The sequence below is a fragment of the Prinia subflava genome, chromosome 11, assembly GCF_021018805.1.
Source record: "Prinia subflava isolate CZ2003 ecotype Zambia chromosome 11, Cam_Psub_1.2, whole genome shotgun sequence".
NCBI classification, from domain to species: domain Eukaryota; kingdom Metazoa; phylum Chordata; class Aves; order Passeriformes; family Cisticolidae; genus Prinia; species Prinia subflava.
The window spans coordinates 17,660,746-17,687,122 of record NC_086257.1 but is presented as its reverse complement, the minus strand read 5'-3'; the positions used below and the strand labels follow the sequence as shown (position 1 = coordinate 17,687,122).

Below are 26,377 nucleotides of genomic sequence, written 5' to 3'. Positions count from 1 at the left end.
GATAAGATACTGGTTTGGCTTATCAAACAGAACAGTGCTTCTGGAGTTTTAGATTGTCTTTCCATTGACTGAATATCTCCTCTCATTAATCTTGGGCCTGGACTATACTGGGTGCACTGGACAACACAATAGGTGCTGTTGGATCATGCCAATCCATCCTGTTGGGATGGATCTGCAGGATGAAGACAGCAGCAGCTGGGCCAGAAGCACCTGGCACAACCCCTCTGAGAGCACTGTGTGGCTTCCTCAGGGCTCCTCGTAGATTCAAAGGCTCAGAATTGTTAAATGACAGATCTCTGACCCAAACCTGCTTGTACAAATACTTCATTGGTGAGTAGGCTTCTGTGTTACAAAGTATTTTATGGAATTTCCCTCTGACTTTCTTCTTCCACTGGGCAAGAATACCTAAAACATGTGTCTCATACAGTGGGAAGCAATAAGAGCACAGCAGCTCAACCCAAATCTGCAGGAATTACAAACAGTTCTACAGAACAGTAACATCTAGGTGTTTCCTCATGTTCTGTTGAATCTTCTCAACTGATTATTTACTCTGAAATAGGCCCTGAGGTTTCCAGCTGGGTGTGAGGCCAATGAGTGGCCCATGCAGTAATCAGACCCACAGCCCAGGCTGGTGTTGGCCCCATGCTCTGACCGAGTGAGGGAAATGGAAAGGCCCTTTGGGCAGCAGAATCCACCTGCCCAAACCCCCATCCCTGCAAACTGCACTGTCCCACATCCCTCCCCTCGCACTGCTAAACCACTCTGCTCCCTCTGAGCACTCAGTGACCCGAGCTGTGCGTGCAGGACAGCGTGATTACAGCCAGGGGAGGTTTCCTGGGGAAAACCACGTTTGAGGGGCCTCTCAGAACAGGCAGCCAGTGCTGCCTCCTGCTTTGCTGGGTTACAGACACAACCGGCTCAGCACTCCTGCCAGGGCTGAGTGGGCCAGATATGGCCGAGGAGGGATGCTTAAGATGTAATTTATAAACAAATAAGGGTGTGCTCTGAAAAGCTCTCCCTACCAACACCACTGGGGAAAAAAAAAAAAAAGAAGTGGACCTTAATTTCTAATGTTTTATTTCAATAAAAGACCTAACAAGATTTGGTTTAATACAAAGGAAATGGAAAGAGGAAGAGAAAGTGGAAAAGAAAAAAGGAAATGGAAAGGGGAAGAGAAAGTGGAAAGGAAAAAAGGAAATGGAAAGGGGAAGGGAAGGGAAGGGAAGGGAAGGGAAGGGAAGGGAAGGGAAGGGAAGGGAAGGGAAGGGAAGGGAAGGGAAGGGAAGGGAAGGGAAGGGAAGGGAAGGGAAGGGAAGGGAAGGGAAGGGAAGGGAAGGGAAGGGAAGGGAAGGGAAGGGAAGGGAAGGGAAGGGAAGGGAAGGGAAGGGAAGGGAAGGGAAGGGAAGGGAAGGGAAGGGAAGGGAAGGGAAGGGAAGGGAACTCCATTTTACATTCTGTTTACTGAAAAATAAAACCTATGAAGAGATACAGACAGTTTCCTACTGTAATTTTGGGTCAGAATCAGGATGAAGTGTGATTACTTCAGTAACATCAACTGGAGGAAATCCAGATCAATCAAGATGGGACATTAGTGAGGGCAAAGGAAAAATTGTTCATCCTTTCAGCAGATGTCACTTTTCAGGAAAAAAGTGGACACAACTGTAAGACAAACTCAGTTTCTTTGCAGTGCTAGAAATAGTCATTTTTGTTCAATAATTGAAACACTTCTGAGTTTGTTTTCTATGGACTCAGTTCTTCAAATCTTGTCATTATATCTGAATTATGTTTCCACATAAACACATCTTAGATTTTAAAGTTATCTCCTGATTTTGAGAATATGACTCGCTGAAGCTGTATTTTCTGGGAGCTACATTATCCAGATACCGATAATGCAGAAATTACACTTAAAAGTAAGAAAGAAGAATAATGTATGGGGAAAAAAACCCACCACATGTGTGAACTAGGGAAGGAATCAACAATTATCACTTTGGTAAGAAAAATGAATGATGCTTTGTTTATAAGGTTATTTCTATTGTTATTTACACACTGCTCAGGTAATGTCAAATTTCCACCATGACCTACAAACTTTTCCTTCTAAAGTGAATTGAAGATTGCATGGAATTATGGTTCATCTTACTGCAGAATCAAACAGACAAAGAGAAATCTGGGAAGGCTGCTATAAACTATTTAGTCATACACACACACAACAGGAGAAAGGGGAAATCAAGTGAAAAACTCCTTAAAGCCTTGAAGCTTCCCAAGCAAAACCTGTATTGCAAAACAACACATCCTTCCATAGGATCATCAGTGCTCAGGTTTCACCCTTGCTCTACTTTTGCTGGGTGACCTTGACAGCAGTATTCCTATCTCTATTTTCTCTCTTGTGAGTGAAAAGAAAGCAATTCCTTGCCTCACAAAGATGTTGTCAGATTTATGGTTGCAAAGTGACAAACAGACCCTAATTGTCATGATATGCAATAGTTAAATTTCTATGTCAATGATGAGGTCAGGCATGATTCAGATCAATCACAGTCATGTGAAAGAATTGGACATACACAATGGGTTTGTTTGATATTTATAGTCAGTGAGAAATCTACGATTCTGTGATTCTATAAAATCACACAAGGCACAGCATTGTAGCGGCTTTTCAGCTGAATTTGAAGGCCATTTTTAGACCCAGTTTTTCTCTTTACAAAGGTTTGGCAAAAGTGTCTTCAAAGAAGTTGAGCTCATAGCACTTTCTTTGGTTTGTTTTTTATATACTTCTGTCTCAGTCCTGCCCACGGAGACTGACTTACTACTGATGTTCTTCAATGAATCAGGCATTCCCCTCAGGCTGGCGTAAGGAAGTCACCAAGATTTATGGGGAAGGTAGAAGAGAAAAAGAAACCCTAAATCATGCTCTTTTCCCCCCTCTGAAGATTCCCAACAGCAAAGTGAGACAAGTTTCACCGCGACCTACAAACTGCAATAAGATGTTATTTGGCACCTCGGAGACTTAATGGAGCAATTAGCTAAACTTTTACGGCGTCCCCTAGGAAAGTTCTTAAGATACAAGTACATTCGAACTTGTAGCACAATTCGAAGTTTTCCCACGTGTCAGCGCAGGAGGGAGGCTCAGCCCGGGCAGCTCCCGGGGCGCAGCGGCGCGGGCGGGCAGGGCTGGCGGGCGGCGCGGCCGAGCGGGGAGCCCGGGCCGGGCGCGGGGAGCGCAGGGGGCGGAGCCGGGGGCTCCCGGGCCGCCGGAGCCCTGCTGCTGCCGGGGAGCGCGGTGCCCCGGCCTGTCCCTGCCGCCCGAGGAAGCCAGCGGAGGAGAAAGCAGCTCTCCGGCCGGTTTGGGAGGTGAGATGCGGGGATCTCTGCCGGGTGTTGTCCCGCTGCCCCTCGCGCTTTCTGAGCTAAGGGCAGCCGGGTTGGTGGCTAAAGAGGGTCGCCGGGTAATTAAAATTAGCGACAATATTCTGGGGTTTTAAATGCTGTTTTTCCCTTCTCCGCCTAGCTTCAGGCATTCTAGGAGCTGGTCTGTTCAGGGGAGGAGGGTGTCTCAGTTCTCCGCGTTTCAGGAATTGCGGTTCCCTGCTTTGGACAAACGAGTTTTCCAACTGCTTTGTTTCCAAGGTTTCGCTGCAGACCGCATCCATTAACGCCGTACGCGCTTGCCCCCCTCCCGTACTAAACAAGGGGCTCGTCGGGGTTTGGGATTTCAAATTCCTGTGATAAACAAGACCCAAACTTCAGTGTAGTTTTGATGCCTGTTCTGTCTAACCATTTAGCAGATTCCCCCCAAACCTCTGATTGTCTGGCAGTAGATTATGTTTAAGAAAAAAAAAAAAAAAAAAAAAAAAAAAAAAAAAAAAAAAAAAAAAAGGCCAGAAAATGATCAGGCTCTTTGTGGCCCTTTCAGGGTCTTTCTCATGCCCTGAGCCTTGGAGGGAAAACTCGCGGCCACTCGAGCATTGCGGTGAAACAACTCATTCAAAGGCGCGCCGTTTCCTCCCGCCCCTTGTTCCAGCAGCCCCTCCCGGCTTCCTATTCCTCCAAAATATTTTTTTTTTCCTACGGGAAAAGTGTGGGATTTTTTTATTCTTCCTCCACTGTTCCCACACAAGAAACTCGCAGATCCGGCTGGGAGTTTCTCCGCGCAGCCCTGCGTTGCAACACGGGGACGCGCCCCCGAGAGCGCCGGGGCTGCCGCCCGCCTGCCGAGCGCGGCGGGGAGCGGCACTGCCGGGGAACGTGGGCACGGAGCTGCCGCCGCCCCGAGCGCTTCTCGGGCACCCCCTAGGAAAAATCAGTCGGAGAAATCGCATTAGGAGAAAGGAGAAAAGTGAACGCTTTCAAAAAGGGCGTTTGCGCTAAGCAAAGTTTTTAAAAAAGGAAAAAGTATCTCTTTTTTTTGTCTGTGCTCTTGGCCGGTCTGCGAGCTCCCAAGGGGGGAGGCTGGCGGCGGGGGGCGTGCGGGGACGGGCGGGCTGGCTCCCGCCTTTGTTCCCCCGAAGGGGCGCCCGCAGCCGCATGGCTGGAGCTGCTCCCTGCCTACCGCCCCTCCCAGGGCGCTCCCGGGCTCGGCGGGTGCCCCCGGGGATGGGGATGGGGGAAGGAGCGGCGGCGGGGAGGATCAGCCTCGGTTTGCGCTGAACCGGGGGGGTCGCGGGGCTGCCAGGAGGCGGCAAACCCTGTGGGGACGGCGGGGTGATCTCCAGCCAGCCGCTTTCCCGGTATGTTCGGTTCTCCTGGGTTTCAGAGGTTTCGGGAGAGCCGGGGATGCCCCCGCCGTGGCGCCGGGAGGCGGGCGCGGGGCAGAGCCGCGGGTTGGGGCTGGGGGCGGCGGGGCCCCAGGACAGCGAGAATGGCAGCGCCTCATCCGCGCCGCGGGCAGGCAGAAAACACCTGGGCTGTTCGGGGACAGCTTCGTTAACTCCTGTGCGCAAGATCTTGGGAGTATCCCGAGATGGGAGACTGGCGTTACGCCGGTGCGAGCAACTACATGGGGAGTGCAAGACAATGATAAGAACCCCCGTAACTCTCTTGGCTCGGCAAGGCAGTGGAGAACTCGGTACGTGCTGCAGCATCCTCATCTCGGGACTACCCAGGCGCATGCCTGAGGATCTCTGAGCAGCAGTGGTGAAACTACCAGTGCAGCTGTTGAAATCTGGTTTGCATGATGCTGTCTTGTTCTCACGTCTCCCTGGTTCTTGCATTTCTTCTAGCAGTTGGAAAGGGAAAAGGATGGGGCTAGAAAGGGAACAGATTGTTTTTTAAAAGGGAAAATAGCAGCAATCTAAGGGTGTTTTTTTGTTGTTGGTGGGGGGGTTTTGGGGGTGGGTTTTTTTTTGTTTGGGTGGGTGGTGGGGTTTTTTTGTTTTGGTTTTTTTGTTTTTTGTGGGTTTTTTTGGTTTTTTTGTTTGTTTGTTTTTTGGGTTTTTTTGAATAGGGCAGGAGACAGTAAGTCACTGTTGATAACAGCCATGGAATATTCTAGCAGTATTCCAGAAGCCTGGACTGTCACATAGAGCTGGGTGTTGCTCTGGTATTATGGAAGTTACTGGTTGTTTTGCCCAGAACTAGTTTCATAGAAGTCCACCATCTATTACCTACAGAAATGCAGTATCACAGTAAAAATGTGGGCTTTTTGTCCAGATAAGGGGTTTGGAGCTTGTTTGTTTTTCTGCTTAGAAATATAATAGTATCTGCTTACAGGTTGTCTTCCACCGAGTGAAACAAAACTGTATCACTTTCTCTGAGATCCCAAATCACTGAGAAACAAACTGGTTGCTCCTGCTGCCCAAAGCAGCAGTTGGGACAGTCTCTCTGACATCTGGCCAAACTGGAGTAGTGAGTACTGATGCTAGGAATGGTAATTCACCTACAGATTAGGGAGAAGCACTTGGAAAACCCTGCAAGTCATGGCTTATCTTTAGAAATGCCAGTGGCTGATGTGTTTGGTGTCCCTCTGTAGCTACAGGGTTATGGCAGGATGCACTGAGCATTGCCTCTGCCATGGTTATCCCTCTGTGCCTGAGCAGTTGCCTAGGTAATCCTCTAACTTGAAGATGTTGGTTACTGGAAGTGCAGGACTACTGAGGGGGTTTTGTTGTTGGGAAACCTCCCTGTGGCATTGCTGTTACTGCAGTGGGTCTGGCTGGGCCTTGGGACTGGCAGAAAGAGGTGGAGGGAAGCAGAATGGGATGGATTAGCATTGCACTACCGGCTCTTCCCTCCACACGGCACTTGCAGACTTTAGTCAGATACCTTCCCAGGATGTGCACGTCTCAAGTGAGGCTATCTCATTATTCAGCAGACCTCAGTAATAACTAAGATGTAAGTTCCTGTGGAAAGTAGCATGGCTCACCCCAGCAGGTTGGCCAGAAGTGAAAATAGGATTTTTCACTGATAAAGGAGATGTATATTTGGATTCTTTGCAACATGTGGGAGATTGTGGTCCAGATTCTGAACTGAGATCTGTGCATTCCTGAGTCTTCAAAACCTGAAATAATAGTCATGGATACTAGAGGTTCTCCTCTTTCATCAGTTGTCCGTGTGGGACATTTGCTCATGGCAGCAATGAGAATGCTGTGGAAGGATCTTGGAAAGATGACACTTGACTTAAATTCTATAGTCAATAGGGAAATCACCATAATGCATGGAACTAGGATGATGACACACCTTGATTTGGGAATTGCAACATTTTAGAAGGAACTTGTACCAGTCCTGATGTTTACTTGTTGCTTGGCTGGCTGTGAAGTCTGATCTTCAACTCAGAATTGTGGCTTGGAGGTGCTGTGGCTGCTACATGCCCAAATAACTCAGAAAATATAACAGATCCTAAGGCTGCTTAAACAACCTGCAAACAGATGACCTCAGAAAAAGGGAATGTTGTTGTAAGCAAAAGCAACAAAGTTGGCAGGACTGTTGAAGTGGCACACACATGTACACACTGCAAAGACCACAGGCTGTAGGATTCCCTGCCTTGGCTTTCTGCAAAGCAGTTTCATGAGGTCAGGGTTGACTGTCTGGTACCAACTCTAGATTCCTCAATGTTGTTTAATACTTGAATAAAAAATGGTCACTCAGAACTCCCAGGAATGCTGCCATGCGCAGGAGGTACATGATCACCTTCAGGTGCAACAGCCCAACTTCTCCAACTCAGGTGAGGCAGGAACTTGGGAATAAAGAACTTCTTTTGTCAACACAGAGCATATTGTTGGAGGTGCTTTGGGACATGGCAGCAAAGGAAGGGATTTAATTGGTCCTTTGCATTTAGAGCTAAGGAAAATTTCTTCAAATTGAACATGCTGTTGGCCTGCTAAGACTGCTCACATTTCTTCTCCTATTGTATCCTGCATCATTTGTTTCTTCCAGTCTCACTTCCACTAAGACCTGAGGAGGTTTGTCAGACAAAACAGACCTTTTGTCTCAGGGCAGAAAACTTCGTTTTTCTTGTTCTTTAAACTGCTACTCATCATTAGCAGTTTACAAACAGCGCTGCAGCCCCGTGCCCCGTGGAGCTCGATCAGCTCGATCAGCTGTGTTTTTGTAAGGAATATGAAAAAGACAGAGGAAGGATGAACTTTCTGCTACTTGACTTGGCTAACTAAAGGATGCTTAGTCTTTAACTTTGCACAGTGCACCACACTGTGCAGTCCATGTGTTTTATTATTAAAACCACACAAAGTGGTTTCGCAACTCTTCCTTGTAACTTTCCTGACTTTCTAATAACATATTTGTTCACTACATTTTTTGTAGGAAGCTTTCTTGTGGGTAATAAGGGTGGCAAAGGTACCATACCTATGTTTTATGAGGATCCGGCTGCTTTGTCAGCAAGACCTGAGTAAAGTCCTGTGGTAATTACAAATATTGGCTTTATGGTGCTTTATTCTCTAAGCTCAACTTTCTAGAACGATCAGGCTTCTTTAGTGACATCTCTTTTTTCCCTTCTTAAGCGGTGCCTTAAGTCATCCCTGCCTCGAAAGCCTCTGCTCCCATCTTTATAGCTTCCTTCTACAGTCCACAGACCGGTGTTTTGTGGTTCTGTCCCCATTGAATTGCATTTGTAATTTCTATTTAACTCTGTTTCACTAAACTGTCCTCACAGCAGTTCCTAATCTGGTGCTGTGTGTGTGCAAGTGCTGTAGGTAGTTTGTTACATTCTTGGCTTTATACTAATCTTGCAAAGTGTATATATGTATATACACACATGTATGCAACACATATGTATTTTTATATATGCAAAAATATTGTTTTACTGGGTCTTGATGTTATTGACTAGTGTGACCTATTATCCCTTTCTCCTAAGCTAAGACAAGCACTTCTGGTTAAATGCAAATACGTAAGTTCCTTCATTTAATTTACAAAGACTGTCGTCTTGGAGAAATCTCACTGCTTATTAAACACGTTGGGAGTGTTTTGCAGCTCCTTTGTTTGACTTTTTTATCTGATTTCCATCTCGAAGCTAGGCCCGAGGAACTCTTTGCTTAGCCCTCTGTTTTGCGGCTTGTGGCTGCTTGTTAGCAGCTCTCAGTGAGGGCACTTGAGCTGGAAGTGCAGGATGCTGTTCCTCAGAGGCTGCAGCTCAGTGCTCCTTGTAAGAGCACGGGGTGGGGGGCGAGAGGTGCTTTACTTTGCTTCTCTGCCCTGAACCTGTGCTCGTCCTGCTCCCCAAATTAAATAACAACTAAAAGCAGGCAAGTATCTCCTGTTCAATCCCTGCCCTTGTTGCACTGCAGAAGAGGCTGTAAAAAAGCCAAAATTTTCCTCAGTTCCCACAGAAGCAGGAGAGGATTAATGAATTCATCCCACCCCATTTGCAGACAGGCTTAAACAAAGCCTTGCACCGCTATTATCCCACCCAATCTGCAGCTCCTTTGTATATGCTGGTGGTTCTCCATCCACATTATCCTAAAATCTGAAATGCTTACGTCTTTCTGGCTGGCTTGAGGCAATCATGGAGACCCCCAATATTCATATAAAAGCCTTCGGTACTGAATCTCTTTCTAAATTTTCAAAGAACTATCAGCTTGTGATGTGAAATATTTAACTGTCTTTAAAACTTTAAAATGAGCAAACTACATGAGAACTTTGAAGCTTATGTAATCATACAAAATAATTGAAACTAAACATTTCACTACTGAACTAATGGAAAAGGATAGCTGGATAGATGAATCCAGATCTCATAGAAGTGCTAAATCAGTGGTCAAACATTATCTTCTCTGGTCCTTTTTGGTGGCCAGCTCATGTAGTACACTTAAAACATCAAAACTTTCCTGTCTTCTATAATCCTCTCCCCTAACTGACAGCCCCTTCCCAAGAAGTGGGATCTTTTTATACAAATAGAGATTGGAGAACATGAACCTTACAGGTTTGGATAGTGCTTGTTTGTTCAGAAGTTTGGATACTCAAACTATCTCCCTCTTAACGTTTCTTCAGTTTCAATGCTACAACTATTTTGGGCTTTTCTTAAGTCTGTAAAGACTGTGAATGCTTTCAGAATTGAAAGCTGGAAATTAGGAGAAATGGACAGTCTGATGTGTTGCTTTTTCTAGACAATAATTTGCCTCAAGTTAGGGTGACTTTAGTTGAATTTAAGGTGCTGTTTGCGTAACTTTAAGTTCTTTAACTTCCACTAGTATATCTTGAATGACTGGTACTTCATGTTTTTATAGAAAATGATAGTGTGTGTGTATAGTATATATAAATTTCACATTTACACAACATCTGCACAGTTTTATCAAATTACTGCTGAGCTGCCCCAAATGGTAATTAATCTTAAGAAAATAACTTCAGTACGAATGCTAAACAAGAAGGGAATGTGTGATCAGACAGGATGCTTGCTTGATTCAAACAGATGCATTTCCTATTAACAAAAGCAGACAATCCACTAGATGGGATTATGCAAGAAGCAGACAGGGTCATGAATAAGTCTCCTCTTCCCTCAGCCCTGAGAAGAATACAGCATTTCTCTCTTTCTGTTTAAGAGCTGGTGGTAGCTGTGCACAGCAGTGAATGGGAGGGGGGAGGATGAACAAGGGCAGACTCTGTTCAGGGCCAAGGAAGAGTGGGCAGTGACTGTCTCCTCTTAAGTGCATGTAGGTCTGTGGCTGTACAGAAAGATGGAGTGTCTTGGGCAATATTTACTCTTGCTGATCTCAAGAGGAGGCCTCTGAAGTGTTGTGGTAGTGGCAGCTCCACTACATTCATGGGAGGGGATAAGCCACTAGGGGTCATCTTAAAGAGGTTCTCTTCCTCATTATCATTAATCAGAAAGCTCATTTTTTATAATTAATTATATATGCATGTGCTTCCTTAGATGTTGATAGAAGTATTGTTTTTCTCCACAGAGGAGCTTTTTTTCTAGGGTGATCCTATAGTTTAAATTGCTAGACCTTTGTGTGTAAGTCTGTGCTTTGCTCAGGTACAGCTTTGTGTGTGGTGGATTCAGTGTAGCATTGGACCTTGTGCTTGCTGAGTGTGTGTATGTGGTGGGGAGAGCACAGCCTTGCAGACCTGGATACCTCCCTGACAAAAGAACTGAAAACCAGGCCATCCTCCTGGTTGATGGAAGAGTTTTTATAGTAAAAGTGGTGTCAGTTCTGACTGATGGGATCCTAGGATGGGAATGAGCACTAGTGGTCTGCAACTAGACCCTTAACTGCTTGATACTTCATAATTGCTTTCTCTAGCATGGGGAAAATAATAGTTTTCTTCAACGTTCAGCTCAAAGCGTGCCATGTTTAATGGGATTTCCTTCTTGCAAGATTGTCTGCAACCCACTTTTGTAAAGAGGTGAATACTCTAATGTGGATTAGAAAGTAGTGGCAAACCCTTTGTAATGCCTCTTGTGGTCCTTGCCCACTTTTGCAGGCAAGCTGTATTTATAATATCCTGGGAGTAAGTGATATTATAATCACTAGCAAATTCATTACACCACTTGCACAGAAGCTTCCAGATAAGACTCCAAATACAAACAGAAATGATCTACTGTAAAATAGAGAGGGAGGTGGCCTTCCAGAGGCTATAGTAACATTAACAGCTGCAGTTAATGTGCTCTGCCCCTTTGCTACCTCTTTTTGCCCTGGTAGACAGGAGTAGAAAGGAATGTATGCCAGTCTCATATGCCTTTAAATGCTGGCACTGCGAAAGTTAACTTACATAAATGCAGACTGCTGCTGAGTGCATCATAGCAGCTCATTGCTGCCAAAACAGATGTGGTGAGTTGTACAATGTTGTGCCATTACAGCCTTTGTAGCTGTGTCTCAGAGCTCTGACTTATCTGTGTGGAAGTTAAGTGCTTAACTTAGTACTTCCTCTCAGAACGTGAGGACATGTGGCCTCAGTCACAGACAGAAACTTCAGAACATTATCCTTACTGTCAGTGCAAAGAACAGGCTCTTTTCACCCAATCTGCTGCATGCAAAGCAAAAAAAATCATGTTGGTGCTTGTGCATTTTATGCAAAATCCCTTGAACTAAATGACTCATGTTTTGGAGACTCATTCTGGAAAATGCAGTAGTTCCTTCTAGCTTGTATGAGGAAGAGTCTGCAGTGGATATGAGAGGTTAAAACAACTGAGAACTGCAGTCTAAAGTAGACTGATGCTTGAGAGATGTGGTCCTGCTCCTCTTCTGCCATCTCCGTAGTGGCTGTTTTGGGCAACTGATCTTGATGAAAGCAATTTAAGAGTGAAAATCTGCATTTTCTGGTAGATGTTTCCATTTACATTGGTTTCTATTGGGAAGCTTTCAGCTCATTTTAGGGGAAACTGAAGGAATCATTCTCTTTCCACCCAATAGTTACAGTAAGTGCAAAACCTCTGTAGAAACTAAATCTCTATTGGCAATTAGCTGCTTCCTGGCAGTGCTAAGCATTTACAACCTGTGTCTGCTTCCAGCCCCGAAGGAATTGAACTGCTTTACTCAATTGCCATCTAAAGCTTTGCCATCCTTATAAATCCTCTGTCAACATTGCTCAGCACTTGCAAGTTTTAGCCATCAGTGAGAATCAGCAATTTGGCACAGTTTCAAATGGCTCATTTTTCTAGGTGGTGTTGTAGCTATTCTGATACAGACCTTCCCTGGGCAAAGCGCTGTGCTTCAATGCCCATTGCTTTTAATAAGGGGATTCCTCTTGACTCAGCAATTTCAGAATCATTTAAGGAGTTTGTGTTTTGGAAAGTGTTGGATGTTCACCTTCATGGAAAGTCAGGTGTCTGTTCAACCTGAGAAGTCCTCAACACATTCACAAAGAGCATGTAAGAGTGCTGGTGTACCATCCCAGGAAGATATACCCTGAGCAGGAGCTGCAGGCAAACCCAAGAGCTTGAAGGTGAAGCCTGCACTGGAGGTTGCAGGAGATGGGTTATATGTTCTTCAAACAAAATTTGCAAAGCTACTGTCAATCATTGCTGCACTATGTTCCTTATTGATGCAACATCTGTGTCCTGAATCTAAACTTTTCGTAGATCTTTGGAGCACCGGACTGTTTCTTTTTGTTAATCCCATTGACATTGTGACCGTGTTTTCCTACAGAATACTTGTCTGAATTGGCTTCCATTTCTCAGCAGTTTGGACAGAACAAAGTGTAACAGGGGAAGCTCTGACATTTTTGAAATTATTTTCTTTGCAGGCTGTTTGTGACTTCTTTTCATCTTGGTGCTTGCAAAATATGTAGAAAAGAACCCTTAGCTAAGCAACTTACTGCATCTTTTTTCCTACAGTGACCTTCTGTCACTATGGCAGGAAGTCCTAAAAGTGCCAGGAACTGTTCTCCTTTTTGTGAGACAGCTCACATAAAAGAAGAACCTGAAGATTAGTTTCAAAGCAAGTGCTTAATATATAAGAAGTTTTTTCAAATATTGGGAAGTGAAGAAGGAGGACGTAGGCCAGGGAAGAGATGACAGATAACATGACTTGTGAAGACACGCCAGCAACAGAAAAATCATCAGAGAAACCTGGGTTACATAATCTTGTAGCTAAAGCTGCAAGCAGCAAACTCCATTCAGGCTTTGCTCCCATTAACTTAGACACATACTTTCTTAATCTTCAGTTAATCAATCCTAATGAAAAATCTTGATGAACTTGGGTATTTGATGTGTGAACTTGACTAGATTTCCTTTGGACTTCGGGTGTAAACACTACATAAATCAGTACTAGAGATGGAAGAGTTCAATTTCACAGGAATTATAACTGTTCAAATTGCTTCAAACACAGCAAAAACAGTTTTGAATTCTACTTAAACAAAACTCTCAAACATATCCAAGAGATGTTCTTTGGACCCCATAGCCCCTTTCCAAACAGATTTTGATTTTGAAAGTGTCAGGAAAATCCAACTCATTCTTTTCAGGACTGGCCCTTCCTTACACTAGGCTTGACACATCTCTGAATTTAAAGGCAGGCAGTGACAATCTTGGCTCATGCAGGTTTAACTGCAGCATATCTGCCTCTGTCACCTCTGTGGCTGGGCACATTCCTTTAGTGCTCTAGAGTGGTGTTGCAGCTTAGAGCACATCTCATGTCTGCTTGTGACATCTGATGTCAGGATGAAGCAAGCAGGATGCAGAGCAGCTGAAACAGGAGGGAGCATCTCTACAATGGGCACCCACCTGGGCATCCACTCCAGTGTCAAACAAGCTGATATGGAGTACCTCATGTGACAGAACTGTCCTGACCTTAAAGGAAAAGCCTGTCCTAGGGCTTCAAAATTTCTGTAGTACCAGAGCCTGGCAGTAGCCTTAGAATTGACAAGACTGAAAGCTTTAGAAACAACGTGTGTTACATCTGGTTCTACAAAAGAAAACCCTACTGTGCACTTAGGTTAGGCACTGCTTCACCTCAATTAGCTACTTTCTGATACTTTTTCCAGGGATTCAGCAGGTCGCTTTCTGGGGATGGGAGAGGATGGGAGGAGATGAATTTGGATTGTTGAGCAATTATATAAACTCCAGAGCTTTTGCAAGCTGTGGAAGGTTGGTGTGGTAAGGATGAGAGGGCAGAGTGACTGTGACGCTGTCCCCAACAGCCAAGGGCAAGACATGGACATAGAAAGCAGCAGCTCTTCAGATTATTCTGTTTGGAACTAGGTAACGTTTGAGGTCTTCAATCTTTCTGGTAGGTCTTCTGAACTTAACCAAGAGTTACTGATGTGAAAAGGCCAGTTGCTACAAGCAGATTGTAAAAAATGTTTCTATTTAAAATAATGTTTCCTAGTATATCCTGCCAGGAAAGCAGTACCATTGCCTGACAAAGCCACTTGTGATCTGAACTTATCTTCTGAACTTGTCCTGGGTGGGAAGAGTGAAAAATATCTATACGCTATGATCTTTGTCCTAAAATACATGTTGTGCCGGGATGTGGTGTATTGAAGCCCAGCTTGTGTATGGTACTGCATGACTGAATTTGTAGCTGGGAGTTTTGAGATGCTGTTGTCTCTGGGCAGTCTTAGTTGGTCTCTTGGGTTTAGGTTTTTATCAAGGTGGCATTAGTGGGAAAGAATCTCCATGTTGGATGTCTTTTATGTAAATGTTGTGTCTTTGTGGTTCTCCCTGTGAGGCTTTGTGCCTCTGGTGTCTCATGACTAGGGTGTCTTTATTTTTCTTTAGGATGTGTCTTGTCTGTCTCTCCTTAGACTTTCCAAAACTGTTCTTTTTCTATCCAGAAATCAACTTCATACTGACTTTTTTCAAAAGTTGAAGTTGGTCCTTAAGGATTTGGCTTTCCATAGTGGTCACTCTACAAACTATCGAGTTTGCAAGTCCCGCTGTGCCAGCTCCTCTTTCACCCTAGGATATATTCCAAATGCAAAACACACGACAATGAACAGTTGCTACAGTGAGTCATGCTTGTGGAAGTATTGAAAGGTTAAATAACAAACTCCTTTAGCAAAGGCAGGATTGCTACAGGATGGCACAAGCCTGCAGTACTTGCAGCTGGGGGGAATACCACCAGTGGTTCTAATCTTAAATCTGCCAGAAAGAAAGGCAGTTACAGGAACTGTGTGGATGCTTGGTTCTTACAATCTTTCTCCAGTCTTAGAGTGGATCTAACAGCTTTCAAGCCACAAGTAAGAAAAAGCACAACAAGAGGAAAAACACCTTAATTATGGTCAGAAAAATGACTGTCAAGTACTGTTTTATCTCTGTTCCATGGTGTTTCCTCTTGCCAGGGAGAACACATTGGTGAGTTGGATTGTTTTCTTTTCCTGGAATGATGAAATTTAAATAGCAGCAAATAGCTCCTGTGGTGCCTCAACCTGTTTTCCTGTTAAGGGAAGAAAACATGACTAAGCCCAAAGGCTGGGTCTTGTAAATGGGCTATAAAAAGTTCTGACAAATCAAAGAGACTCTGTTTGTGCATTTGTACCTTCAGTGCCTATCTCCATGCTTTTTTGGAGAGAGATGGGTGAGTGGGTATAGACCATCTTCAATTTCCTCAGTATTGCTCATCTATTGCTCATTTTAAAGTTTTACCTGAGAGGTATTTTTCTGAAGAGGATTCTGAGCAACTTTTGTCTACTAATGGTTCATCTAATTCCATTGAACTAGAACAAGGAAATGACAGACCAGACTGTTCCAGCCCCTAGCCAGTTAATATTATGGCTTTTTTTTCTTTCTTCCTTTCTTTTTTTTTTTTTTTTTTTTTTTTTTTTTTTTTTTTTTTTTTTTTTTTTTTTTTCTTCCCCTCATAGGAAAAGCTTAAGTTCTCTTTCCATCTTAAGTTCTCAGTCCATCCCTGACTTCAAGAAAGGGTGCTAGGGAGCAGAAATCTGAGTCTATGCATGCCTCTAATCCACTGCTAGCTGTTCCATATTTAAAGCTGTTTCCATTATGTGTTTTGTGGTGGATTTTTTTGGTGGGTGTGTGGGTTTGGTTTGAGTGTTGTTGGTGGTTTTGGCTTTTTTTTCTGGAGCCTGTTGTTTTTCCCTAGTGGGGAATAAGTGTCATGTGGGTTAGTTTCACTGCTAGCTCCCAGTGACCGTGTCCTTTTTATCTGTGGTGTTGACTGTTGTCTCCTTTTACCAGATGGCACTGGCAATTGCAGACTGTTTCCTGAACTTCATATCCAAGTCTAATCTAAAAAAGTTGTATTGGTGATGAGTATCCTTGTGTTTAACAAAGTAAACCTTGCTTCAGGTGGTTAAATACGTTGCCCTGTGCTCCCTTTGTTTCAGTCCTCTGCTTTAAGTTTACCATGGTGTCAGTGAATAACCTGACTGCCTGGTATCTTCAGACCCACTCCTTCAACAGGAACTACCAAATGTTGGGATTTCTGTAACACCCCAGCTTGTCTGCACCCCTGTGCTTCATCTGAAACAAGAGTAAGCTTTGCAATAGTGTTCTATTGTAAAGTTGCTGAGTTTATAACTCTGAGGTGCATTGTTTAACTTCATGTTTCCAAAATAAAAAGGGTTTAAACTGATACTATAAAAAGCGCTGACTGACTTTTATTCACCAAACTGCCCATACAGCTTTTCTGTTATGCATTACAATGTGCAGTCCTCAGATACACCAATGCATGGTTTCCATTTCGAGCAGCTGGTCCCCTTCCTGGAGCACCACAAAATTGCTCAGGTTTTCTTATCACTGTATACTCTGTTGTGTTCTCATCATGCTATTCTAGTTGCAAGACTTCAGCTGGCTAAAACAGTCCCAAAATATTTGTGTTGCACATAACCTCTGACTTGAAAGCGATAGCTTGTGTTCTCTTGCTTCAGGGGTTGTTTCCATGCAACAAGTGCTTAGTTTGTGGGATGTCCCTCCTTACTGTGCTAGTCCTACATTTCTTGCTTGACAGCTATTTTTAGCTTTTTTATGGGATGAACAAGTAGTTGCTACTTCAGGCTGCTCTTACTTATTATACAGCAGAGACAACTCTGGCTACAAGAACCGAATTTTAAAGTGCAGGGCAAGAAGGCTGCGCTTGGGTGGCTTTTTCGTGTTTTGGCTTCTTCACTCAAACCCTGGCTGGTATCAGAGACAGTGGTGGCTCTAAGTGTGAGCAGCAGTGTCCAGAGGTGTACCTGTGGCAGGGGTGCCTAACGGGCCAGCCGGTCAGTCAGCGTGCCGGTGTGTCTGTCAGTGTGCCGGTGTGTCAGTGTGTCGGTGTCTGTAGGTGTGCCAGTGCATCAGCGTGTCAGTGTGTGTCGGTATGTTTGTCAGTGTACTGGTGTGTCGGTATGTCTGTCAGTGTGCCGGTGTGTCGGTGTGCCAGTCTGTCAGTGTGTCTGTCAGTCTGTCAGCGTGTGTGTGTCGGTGTGATGGTGTGTCGGTCAGTCAGTGTGTCAGTGTGTCCGTGTATCGGTGTGTCAGTCCGTCAGTGGGTGTGTTGGTGTGATGGTGTGTCAGTGTGTCTGTCAGTGTGTGGGTGTGTCAGTCCCTCAGTGTGTCAGTGTGTGTGTCGGTGTGTCTGTCAGTGTGTCTGTCGGTGTGTCTGTCAGTATGTGTGTCAGTGTGTCTGTCGGTGTGTCTGTCCGTCAGTCCGTGTGTCCGGCTCGCTCGGTGCCGCTGCCGCAGCCCCGGCCGGAGGGCGCGCGGTAAGGGCCGGGGCTCGCGGCGCCTCGCGCCCGCAGCCGTTGTGCCAACGGCCGCTCCCTCAGGCGGGCACGGGCGGAGCGGCGGGGCCGGCCCGGGGCTGGCCCGGGGCTGTGCGGGGAGGGAGGTGCGGGACGAGGCCATCGCGGCTCCTCCAAGGCCGGGGGGGAAGAAGCAGGGCGGGCAAGAGGGCAGCGGGGCTGAGACCCCGAGCGCTGCCAGGCGGGACCCCGAGCGCTGCCCCGGCGGGACCCCGAGCGCTGGCCCGGCCCTCGCTGCCCGGGAGCAGTCGCAGGGCTCCGCCTGGCTCCGGGTTTAGCGGACTAAAGGCAATTTGTAAACCCGGCCGCTTGTAGGGTGCGGCTCTCTCCGGGCTTAGAGGAATTTTAAGATATCTGCCAGCTAACGGCAGTGGGGGTTTCTAAGAAAGAGGTTTCTGTGTCAGTCTCCTCTCTCACTGGCCTCCACAAGCTTGCTCAGGGCCACTGACCGCCTCTGACTTGCTGCCAGTGGGTCTTTTTTGAGAAGGAAATGGGAGGGATGTGTGTCTGTGGGTGGTGATGGGCAGTGACTGAGACGTCAGCTCATTTCCATGATCAAACCTAAAACCAAATGTGTTCACTTAAACTTTTCTCCTCTCCCCCTTTAGAATTGGCAGGTGCTCATCTTCATGAAGGAAAGGAACACTAGAAGTTCCGACTAGAACTGTGGTGTTTGCTTCAAGATGCCCCAAAGGGAAAATACTCATCTGCAAGTCTCATCTTTCAAAACTGCCTGTGTTCCTTCAATCAAAGAAAAACGGTTTTTGAGAAAGATGACTTGTGAAGTCTGTGAACAAAGCTGTCTTCACGAGGATACTGATTGAAAGACATCATGCCTTACAAGGGACATTTATCTTGAAGGGTGACACTGTGCTCTTAAACTAAAACACAGGCACTGTAAAAACTGATCCTGAACAAGAATAAGAATTATAAAAACTGTATCAGAATGTTTGTTAGTCCCAGAAGAGTCAGAAAATGCCATTTTTTGCAGATATGTGCCACTTGCTTCATACTGTGTCTCATGATTTTTTGGGTGCCGTTTGATAATCACGTTGTGAGCCATATGAAGTCCTATTCCTACAGATACCTCATAAATAGCTACCATTTTGTGAATGACAGCCTGTCTATCAGCAGGGATAACCCGAACAGAGTATCAAGCTACAAGTACTTGATCAACCACAGAGAGAAATGTCAGCAGCAGGATGTCCTTCTCCTATTGTTTGTGAAGACTTCTCCTGAAAACCGTCATCGAAGGGATGCAATTAGACAAACTTGGGGTAATGAGATGTACGTTCGTTCTCAACTTAATGCCAACATTAAAACCCTTTTTGCTTTAGGACGACCAACAGACCACCTGCAGAAAAGACAGCGGCAAAGAGATCTTGAGCTTGAAGACCAGAAATACCAGGATCTGATTCAACAAGACTTCTTGGATACCTTTCACAATCTTACTCTTAAATTGCTTTTGCAGTTTAGCTGGGTGAATGCCTTCTGTCCTCACGCCAGGTTCATTATGTCTGCAGACGATGACATATTTATCCACATGCCAAACCTCGTTGCTTATCTCCAAAGTCTCACAGAAATGGGTGCTCAAGATATCTGGATTGGTCGTGTCCATCGTGGATCCCCTCCCGTTAGAGACAAGAGTAGCAAATACTACGTTCCATATGAAATGTACCAGTGGCCCTCTTACCCCGACTACACAGCAGGAGCTGCATATGTAATATCAAACGATGTAGCAGCTAAAGTTTATGAGGCTTCATTGACTCTGAATACAAGTCTTTATATAGACGATGTTTTCATGGGTCTCTGTGCCAATAAAATGGGAATTGTACCACAATATCATGTATTTTTTTCTGGGGAAGGAAAGGCTCCATATCATCCCTGCATTTATAACAAGATGATGACATCTCATGGACATGTAGATGATCTTCGCCAGCTCTGGAAGCGGGCTACAGACCCCAAAGTTAAAAAGATTTCTTCAGGGATTTGGGGTAGAATGTACTGCAGACTAGTCAATATTGTGCTTCTTTGTAAACTGTACTATGCGGACACATATCCTTGTTCAGCTGCGTTTTCTTAATACTTGAATATCTGCATTGAAGATCCACTGAGCCAAGATGGAGCAACAACATTTTAGGTGTTTATCCAAAATATTATATGTAAACATGGATAGAGGTAAAATTTACACTTGAATACTTGGGGTAGGCAGAGGGAGAGGACAAAGATGGTCCCAGGGTCCCAGGTTCTGTTCAGACACTTAATGGAATAGCTCTCCTGTTGTACTTCAACATTTTACATGGTAGCCTGTTTTTTACACTCTTCAAGGTATGCAGTTCTGGATTATAAATCGATTATAATGGACTTGACTTCCAGACTTTGAAACACTTGTTGAAAATAGCTGTTTCTTTGAACTTGTCAGTAAGTCTTGATGGTTTTTAAAAAGCTATGTTAACTAAGGCATGTGGCAAAAAAAATCTGTTATATCAGAATGGAGTAGACCTTTCAAAGCCTGAGGAAAATGGAACTTCTGACTCTATGAATGAGACTATCACAGTAGCTTAAGGCAGTGTAAACTCTACAAATATTCACCATTTCTCAATGCTTCGTACAAAGTCAGTCTGGACCTGCACAGCTGACAAACAGTGAGTGCTAGAAGTGAAGACCTGCTACAATTGTTTCCTCAAAGCTCCCTAAATCTTTGAAACAGGGAAACTGTTTGGATGCCCTCTGACTTTAAGTAACAAAGGAACCCCCTTTAGAACCTGAAGGTATAAAAAAACCAAATACTACTCATATGACTGGTTGGGCTAATATTTCTCCATCTTCCAAAAACTGAATTAGCATATTGAAAAGTCCAATCTTTATAAGCAAATAAGCTGAGATAGTTTTCAGCTAATAATGCTTCTGTTTTCCAATATTCTAGAGGTGAAAAGGAAGCAAAAGTCCCCGGGAATGTTACTTAGAGCTACTTAAAGACTTAAAAAAGCAAAATCTCATGCTTGTACTAACAGGGAGGGAGTACAAACTGTACTTTGCATTGAAGGGATAGGGAGATGGTGATTCACACAAACTCAGTACACAAATTATAATAACTAAAATATTTCTTCAGAAGTCAAAATTGTCTTTAAAATTTCAGGGTTGTTTGTTTCCATAAACCCCTGTACCTTGAATATATCTCAATGTTAATGTCACTTGCAAAGGAACAAAATGCCTGTGCTTTGTAAACCTGAACAGAGCTAAGTGATGTGCAAACTGCAGCCCTTATGAGCTGTCCTGTGGTGCCATAAAGATCCTGCAGAGAACCAGAGCTGAAGGAGTCCTTGCACAGCTCAGTCATGGTGCTTCACAGACTCTCAGGACAGGTATCTTAGCTGATAATTGCCAAACCTGTGGCAGCTGTACAGGACTTGCTAGTTTGAAGTTGTGAGTAGTAAACTTGGTTTAATGAAGTGCTCCTGCTCCTGCTCTTGGAGCTGTGCTGCAGGTTTTCTGGTTGGAATGGATGATGGCATCTGTGCAGACAGAATCCAGGAGTGAGCTTGCACACTGTTCTCTAAGCTGTTCAGATGGAGGGGAGGTAGCTACTGGAACTAAGTCAAACATGTAACTTTCTATAATTGGTTTTGCAGAAGGAAGATAATAAGATTCCTAACTGATCCTAAATGGTGGACATATAAAGAGCCCACAATTAAATAATTTATCAGTGTCAGAATCACTGATGAGCATAACAGCTACACTTCAGAGGGAACACATCCAGTTCCTCTTCTTGCCTAAACAGATAATGGTACTGGGGATGTAGATCTACATAACCTGTTACATACAGAGAAAATAAATGCACACATAGAGAAAGTATTGTTCTATATTGAAGGAAAGCTAGTTCATCAGATTTCTGACTTGTGAGCCATTTAAATCAGCAAAGCTGCACAGCAAAACTGCACTGCTAGAAAAGCCACCCTGTTCACTGAAGGGAAAGAGGGTCTTCATATGCAATATGCAACCAAAATGTACTAGTAAGAATACAGTCTTCCAGCATACCTACATGTTGGGATTTGTTTTCACTCATAAATGCAAAAGTAAAGAAATCTTTAAGTAGCTTTAACCAGCTAACATCTAAAATGCTGCTTAAATGTAGTTGCCATTATCTGAAAGTCACTTTTGACCATTGAAATACTTTGTTTTACAGTTGGTTTGAGCTTTGTTTGAATTGTTTCTTAATCTTAAAAAGGCCTTGATGTTTGTAGTATGCATTTTCTTTTGCTGCAGTGAAAAGAAGTTGCTTGTTGAATAAAAAGGAAGGCATGAAGGCACTCCTTTCAAAAATAGAAGACATAGAAAACTTCATATTTTCTGGTTCTAAACACAAATTAAGATTTGTACACTTCCATCAGGAATTTTTTTAAACAATAGTCTCAGTGCTCCAATGCAGGGCTGATAGGTTTTACTTCTACAAATAAAACTGAATCAGCCTGAATGGTCACTCCTCGTTAAGAGTTTGACATTGTTGCACAGCATATTTAATGCTATTTTTTTTACCTGTTTGTTTGGTTTGCATCAGTTTCCCTTTGATATTACTAATTTTTATACAAAGTATTCAATATTTATTCTTAAAATTTGCTCTGTACCACAGAAAGACAGTTGTTTTGTAAAATTTGTTTTGAATAAACAGACTTATTTGTTTTAAAAAAACCCTAAAGAATACAGAAAAGGTAAATATCTCTTGTTGCTTTCTTTGTAACTGACAGAATGAGTTCTGATATTTGTAAGTTTTGTTCTGAGTTCCCTTTTACAGGAGCCCCTCAAACTGCTCATCTTTGTGCCCCTGCCCCCGGTGTGTGCAAAAGGCAAAATTGGTATTTTAGAAGCTGGACCTGTTGTTAATGTTATACTTTGTATGTTCTCTTCAGGCAGCTGTTCCCCTGGAGATGTGTATCTGTCTACACAAGATTTCAGATCATTTTGCACCTTTGGAAAAGTAGCTGATGATCTGGGGACCAGACATGGTATTTTTATAGGGTATAATTAAATTCAGATAATTATGATTTGTATGTCTCTCCAATTTGTCTGACATAATGTATCAAGTTAGGGGTTTTTACAAATGGAGTCATTTGCATCAGGTAACTCCAGTGTATGAGACAGGGGCATAACTAAAGCATGAATTATCTAAATGATAGTGAAGAAGAGAACAAAGGAAATGAAGTCAGGATTGTGGCATTTGGCTTCTTGCAGGGTGGGTTTTGTTGTGGGTTTTTTAATGTAATTGTTCCCTTTGGCCTAGAAACTGCAGTTCAGCTAAAATTGGGTTTGCCTGATACTTTCTGTTGAAGTAAGTGATTTAAGTATCTGGTACTTTAAAATGCAGTGTTAATAATCTTTGTCTCAAGAATTGCAGAAACTTGAGCTCGCAGTTAAAAAACCCAGAAGCCCCTCAGACACATGTAGTCAAATGTGAATATCCTGAACACTATGAGAGGACCTTTTAACACCGGGGTTTTTATAAATACATGCAAGGCTTATTCTAATGATGACTTCTCTCACATCCTGTAATTAATGCTTCTAAGAGAAAAAAACCTGTAAAAAAGCCCCAACCCAAACAAAAGATAACTCTTGCTTGCTTTCCATCTGATAGACTCGGTATAAATGTATGGTTGTAAGCATTTCAGTGACTTCATTATTGCTAATGATTTATTAATCCTGGTGAAATTGGAAGAGGTTGTAGAGAATTCATTATAAATGCAGTAATTTACATTTTAAGAAGAAAAATATATATAGTGGCTCATATGTGCAGCCTTACCTCCTCCTTGTTGACAAGTTCTCATCACTTTCACTGGTCACCAGGACTCTGCTAGATCTTCCTTGACTGGCTTCATGCATCACTTCAATCTGAATGAGAAGGACAGGTTAAAACTGAAAATACTTAATTACTGATGCTTTCATTTAGAAAACTTTAACTTGCTGAAAGAATAAAATCCGGATCCTATCTAACCTAGAAAGTCATTAGACAAGTTCAAATAATTGAATTCTAGATGTGCAGAAATATCTCCCATTTATATTCTCCATCCTTGCTCAGTGTTGGCATGGAGGCATTCCTTACTCTAGGCAAAGTTATTATATTCTTGCACCACACAAGATGGATTATCTCCTTGTGTAGATAATTACAGGCATAATAATCTGTTCATTAGACTCTGGAATACTATTTTTTCATTTTCTGTCTGAAGCCAACCCAAAGACTTCACATTTTCAGAGTTCTTTGTAGAATGCCCTGTGGAGAAATGAACAGATTATGCTGTCCCAGCAGCAGTGCTGAGCACAGGTACCTGTGCAGAGCCCCTGCCCAGGCTGAAACGGAGCTTCTGCACAGCTCCAGTGTTTGTTTTGATAAACATTCACTCCTTTGTCCAGTCTTGCAGAGCTGGATCATTTCAAGTGCTCTCCAGGCAAGTTTTAAGCAAGCTTTTCCTCCTTTTGCCTGCAGCTTTAAGAGCACCAAGCACTATTTGCACTTATTCAAAAGCCAATCTCTTCAAATTCAGTTAAACAACCCATCTGCTGAGTTTGCTGTTAATCCAAGCCAATATCTAAATGCCAGCAGAATCCAAGTGCCTGAGCACTTTCATTTCCAAGGGCTGATTCTTACATTCTATATTGCTAAATTATTTAGCTGGTTGATGATAATGATGGAATCCAGTAATGAACTGCCCTCATCTGAACTATTATCAGAATAATGGGAGCAAAGGGAGGGGGGCAGAATTTGCAGTGTAGTCTTGGGAAGTGAAATTAAAAATTAATAAATGGATGTGTTATAAAGCCTATACCACATTGCAACATACACTTAACCACATGGGAGGAATGCAGCTGATTATCTGCACTATTGATGAGAGTAAAACTAATTCTAAAGTCATTTTCTGAGGGTTTAGGCAAAGGGGAGATTGTCTGTTCCTGCTGTTTTATTCTGTGCTTATTGCTGAAGTTGTGGGCTGTGCCTTTTCTTCAGAAAATAGACTGTATTTAATTTTTGCTTTCAGCTTTAGAGGAATAGAAATGAAATGTATGAGCAAGTCAGGGGTGTAGATAACAGACGAGTTGGGTTAAAATAGCTTGTCTTTATCAGAGAGCTAACTTAGAAATGCTCCATTTTTTTTAATTTCAAGTATAGGTATGTAAATCTATATTTATGTGGGTTTGAGTTCTCTCACAATACGGGATGTCCCCATATTACAGGTAATCCTACCTTAATTCCACCTTTTGTCTTCTTAATGCTTTTCTTTTTTGATAACTCGACTTCAGAAACAGTCTTTGGAGGGCAGGATATTTCTGTAGACCTCCTATTGGTAGCTGGAAGAGTGAAAAAGAAAGTAACATTAGAAAACATATGTTAAAAGTTAAAATTCTACTTCCTAATAAAGGCAATGAGCAAAATGGTAAATGAGACCTGGCTTGGAGAACTGGGCTGTGATGGAGCAGTGATAGGCCAGGTGGAACAAGGGATGGATTCCCTTGTTCAGTGCTGCACCGTGTCTCAAATTGGCATCTTCAGCTCCACACTGAAAGGATCAGTTTGGCTTTGGGTTGGCTTCCCTTGGGAAAATTATCTTTAGGACAGCACAGGTAAATGTCAGCCAGCTGTACCAACTTGGGTAATTGTGACTTGCATGGTGCTTCTTGTGTGGGTTCCCAGGAAATTTTGTTTCTGGTAGTGGTTTGCTGATTGATGTTGGATTAAAGGATCGTTCCCTGTAAGGTTTCATTACATGAACAACTCTCAAAAGAGTAATCACAGGAGTTCAACAAGGCACAATGACAGGTGTGTAAGGACAGAATCTGAGGTCATCATTTCAGAATATGCCCTGTTCTGTCAGGTTTGGTGGCCCTTGCAGGCTCTGAAAGCCCCAGCTGAGGTGTCTGAGGCTACTGGACAGTCATCCTTGACAACAAAACCACCTGTGCTGAGCCTGCTGCCCAAAGCAAAGGGTTAGAATGAACTATGAGAAGGGGAATCATACACCTGGCTTGAGTAGAAAATATCTGTTAAGCTTTATCTTTGTTTTAGATTGGTAATGAGTTCCCAGAACATGCAAGTACAAGGCCAACAACACTCTCCCTTTTCTTTGTTTCTGAATTGATCTAGGCAGCCATTCATGTCATGGATGAAAACATGTATGAAAGCCAGATGAAATGCTGAAAGAATCTAGGTCAGGCAACAAAGAACAAAATTGAGGTTAAGTCCTTTTCTTTTTGATTCTGGCAAAACTTTCTGATTGAACAAGCACTTTTTCCAAGAATAAAAGCTGGTATTTTCAAATGCATCTGGCAATATTTTGTTTAAGAGGGTTTCAGCAAGTTTAATGTTTTGAAGTTTGGAGAGTCTTGATAGTCATTAACTTTTTCTTTTTTGGGAGAAGCTGAGGGATACAGTAAAAAAGATGCAGACATCTTTGGATGAGGAGGATGTAGTATCAAAGATTTGATGTAGGAGAGATCTGAATACTTTTTTAAAAGAAATACCTTAACAAAGTTTTAAATGCCCTTCTCATATTCTTATTTTAGAGTAGTTTTTAAAAAGGCAAAAAGCAGCACATAGAAGCACTGAATTATATTCAGTTAAAAAGACAACATATCAGTTTTACAGACAATAACAATGGAAGCTGATATTTCTTCTACCCTGTGTCTTTTCAACAGCCTTGTCACACAGCTGGGAAGAGAATTAATTAAAGCAGCCTCTCTCCACCTCTTCCCTAAATCTTCTTGGATTTATCTGATGCTGAACGACATAAGAACTTGGCAATGCCCATTTCATGCCTGTTACCTCCTCACA

At 43.3% G+C, this 26,377-nt stretch overlaps 2 protein-coding genes across 5 annotated transcripts in view; one reads left to right on the top strand and one right to left on the bottom strand.

Moving 5' to 3' along the window:
* The window catches only part of MCF2L2 (MCF.2 cell line derived transforming sequence-like 2), a 130,968-nt gene that overhangs the window by 52,570 nt on the left and 52,021 nt on the right, over window positions 1-26,377 (bottom strand). For all 3 annotated transcript variants that reach the window (XM_063407961.1, XM_063407960.1, XM_063407959.1), the window contains exons 14-15: window positions 24,794-24,897; window positions 23,357-23,445 (exon numbers count right to left, since the gene is read on the bottom strand). In XM_063407961.1, coding sequence (XP_063264031.1) covers window positions 23,357-23,445; window positions 24,794-24,897 — 193 coding nt within the window. The remainder of the gene's footprint in view (window positions 1-23,356; window positions 23,446-24,793; window positions 24,898-26,377) is intronic.
* B3GNT5 (UDP-GlcNAc:betaGal beta-1,3-N-acetylglucosaminyltransferase 5) lies at window positions 1,361-22,604 on the top strand. 2 transcript variants are annotated; one of them, XM_063407963.1, is made up of 2 exons: window positions 1,361-3,342; window positions 18,171-22,604. In XM_063407963.1, the coding sequence occupies exon 2, from the start codon at window positions 18,509-18,511 to the stop codon at window positions 19,643-19,645; it is 1,137 nt and encodes a 378-aa protein (XP_063264033.1). In that variant the 5' UTR covers window positions 1,361-3,342; window positions 18,171-18,508; the 3' UTR covers window positions 19,646-22,604. The 2 variants fall into 2 exon arrangements, with proteins under 2 accessions (XP_063264033.1, XP_063264035.1); XM_063407965.1 differs by lacking the exon at window positions 1,361-3,342 and adding an exon at window positions 4,635-4,718.

Excerpts from the sequence above, each read along its gene's own strand:
- B3GNT5 (XM_063407963.1), top strand. The coding sequence starts at position 18,509 with ATGTTTGTTAGTCCCAGAAGAGTCAGAAAATGCCATTTTTTGCAGATA.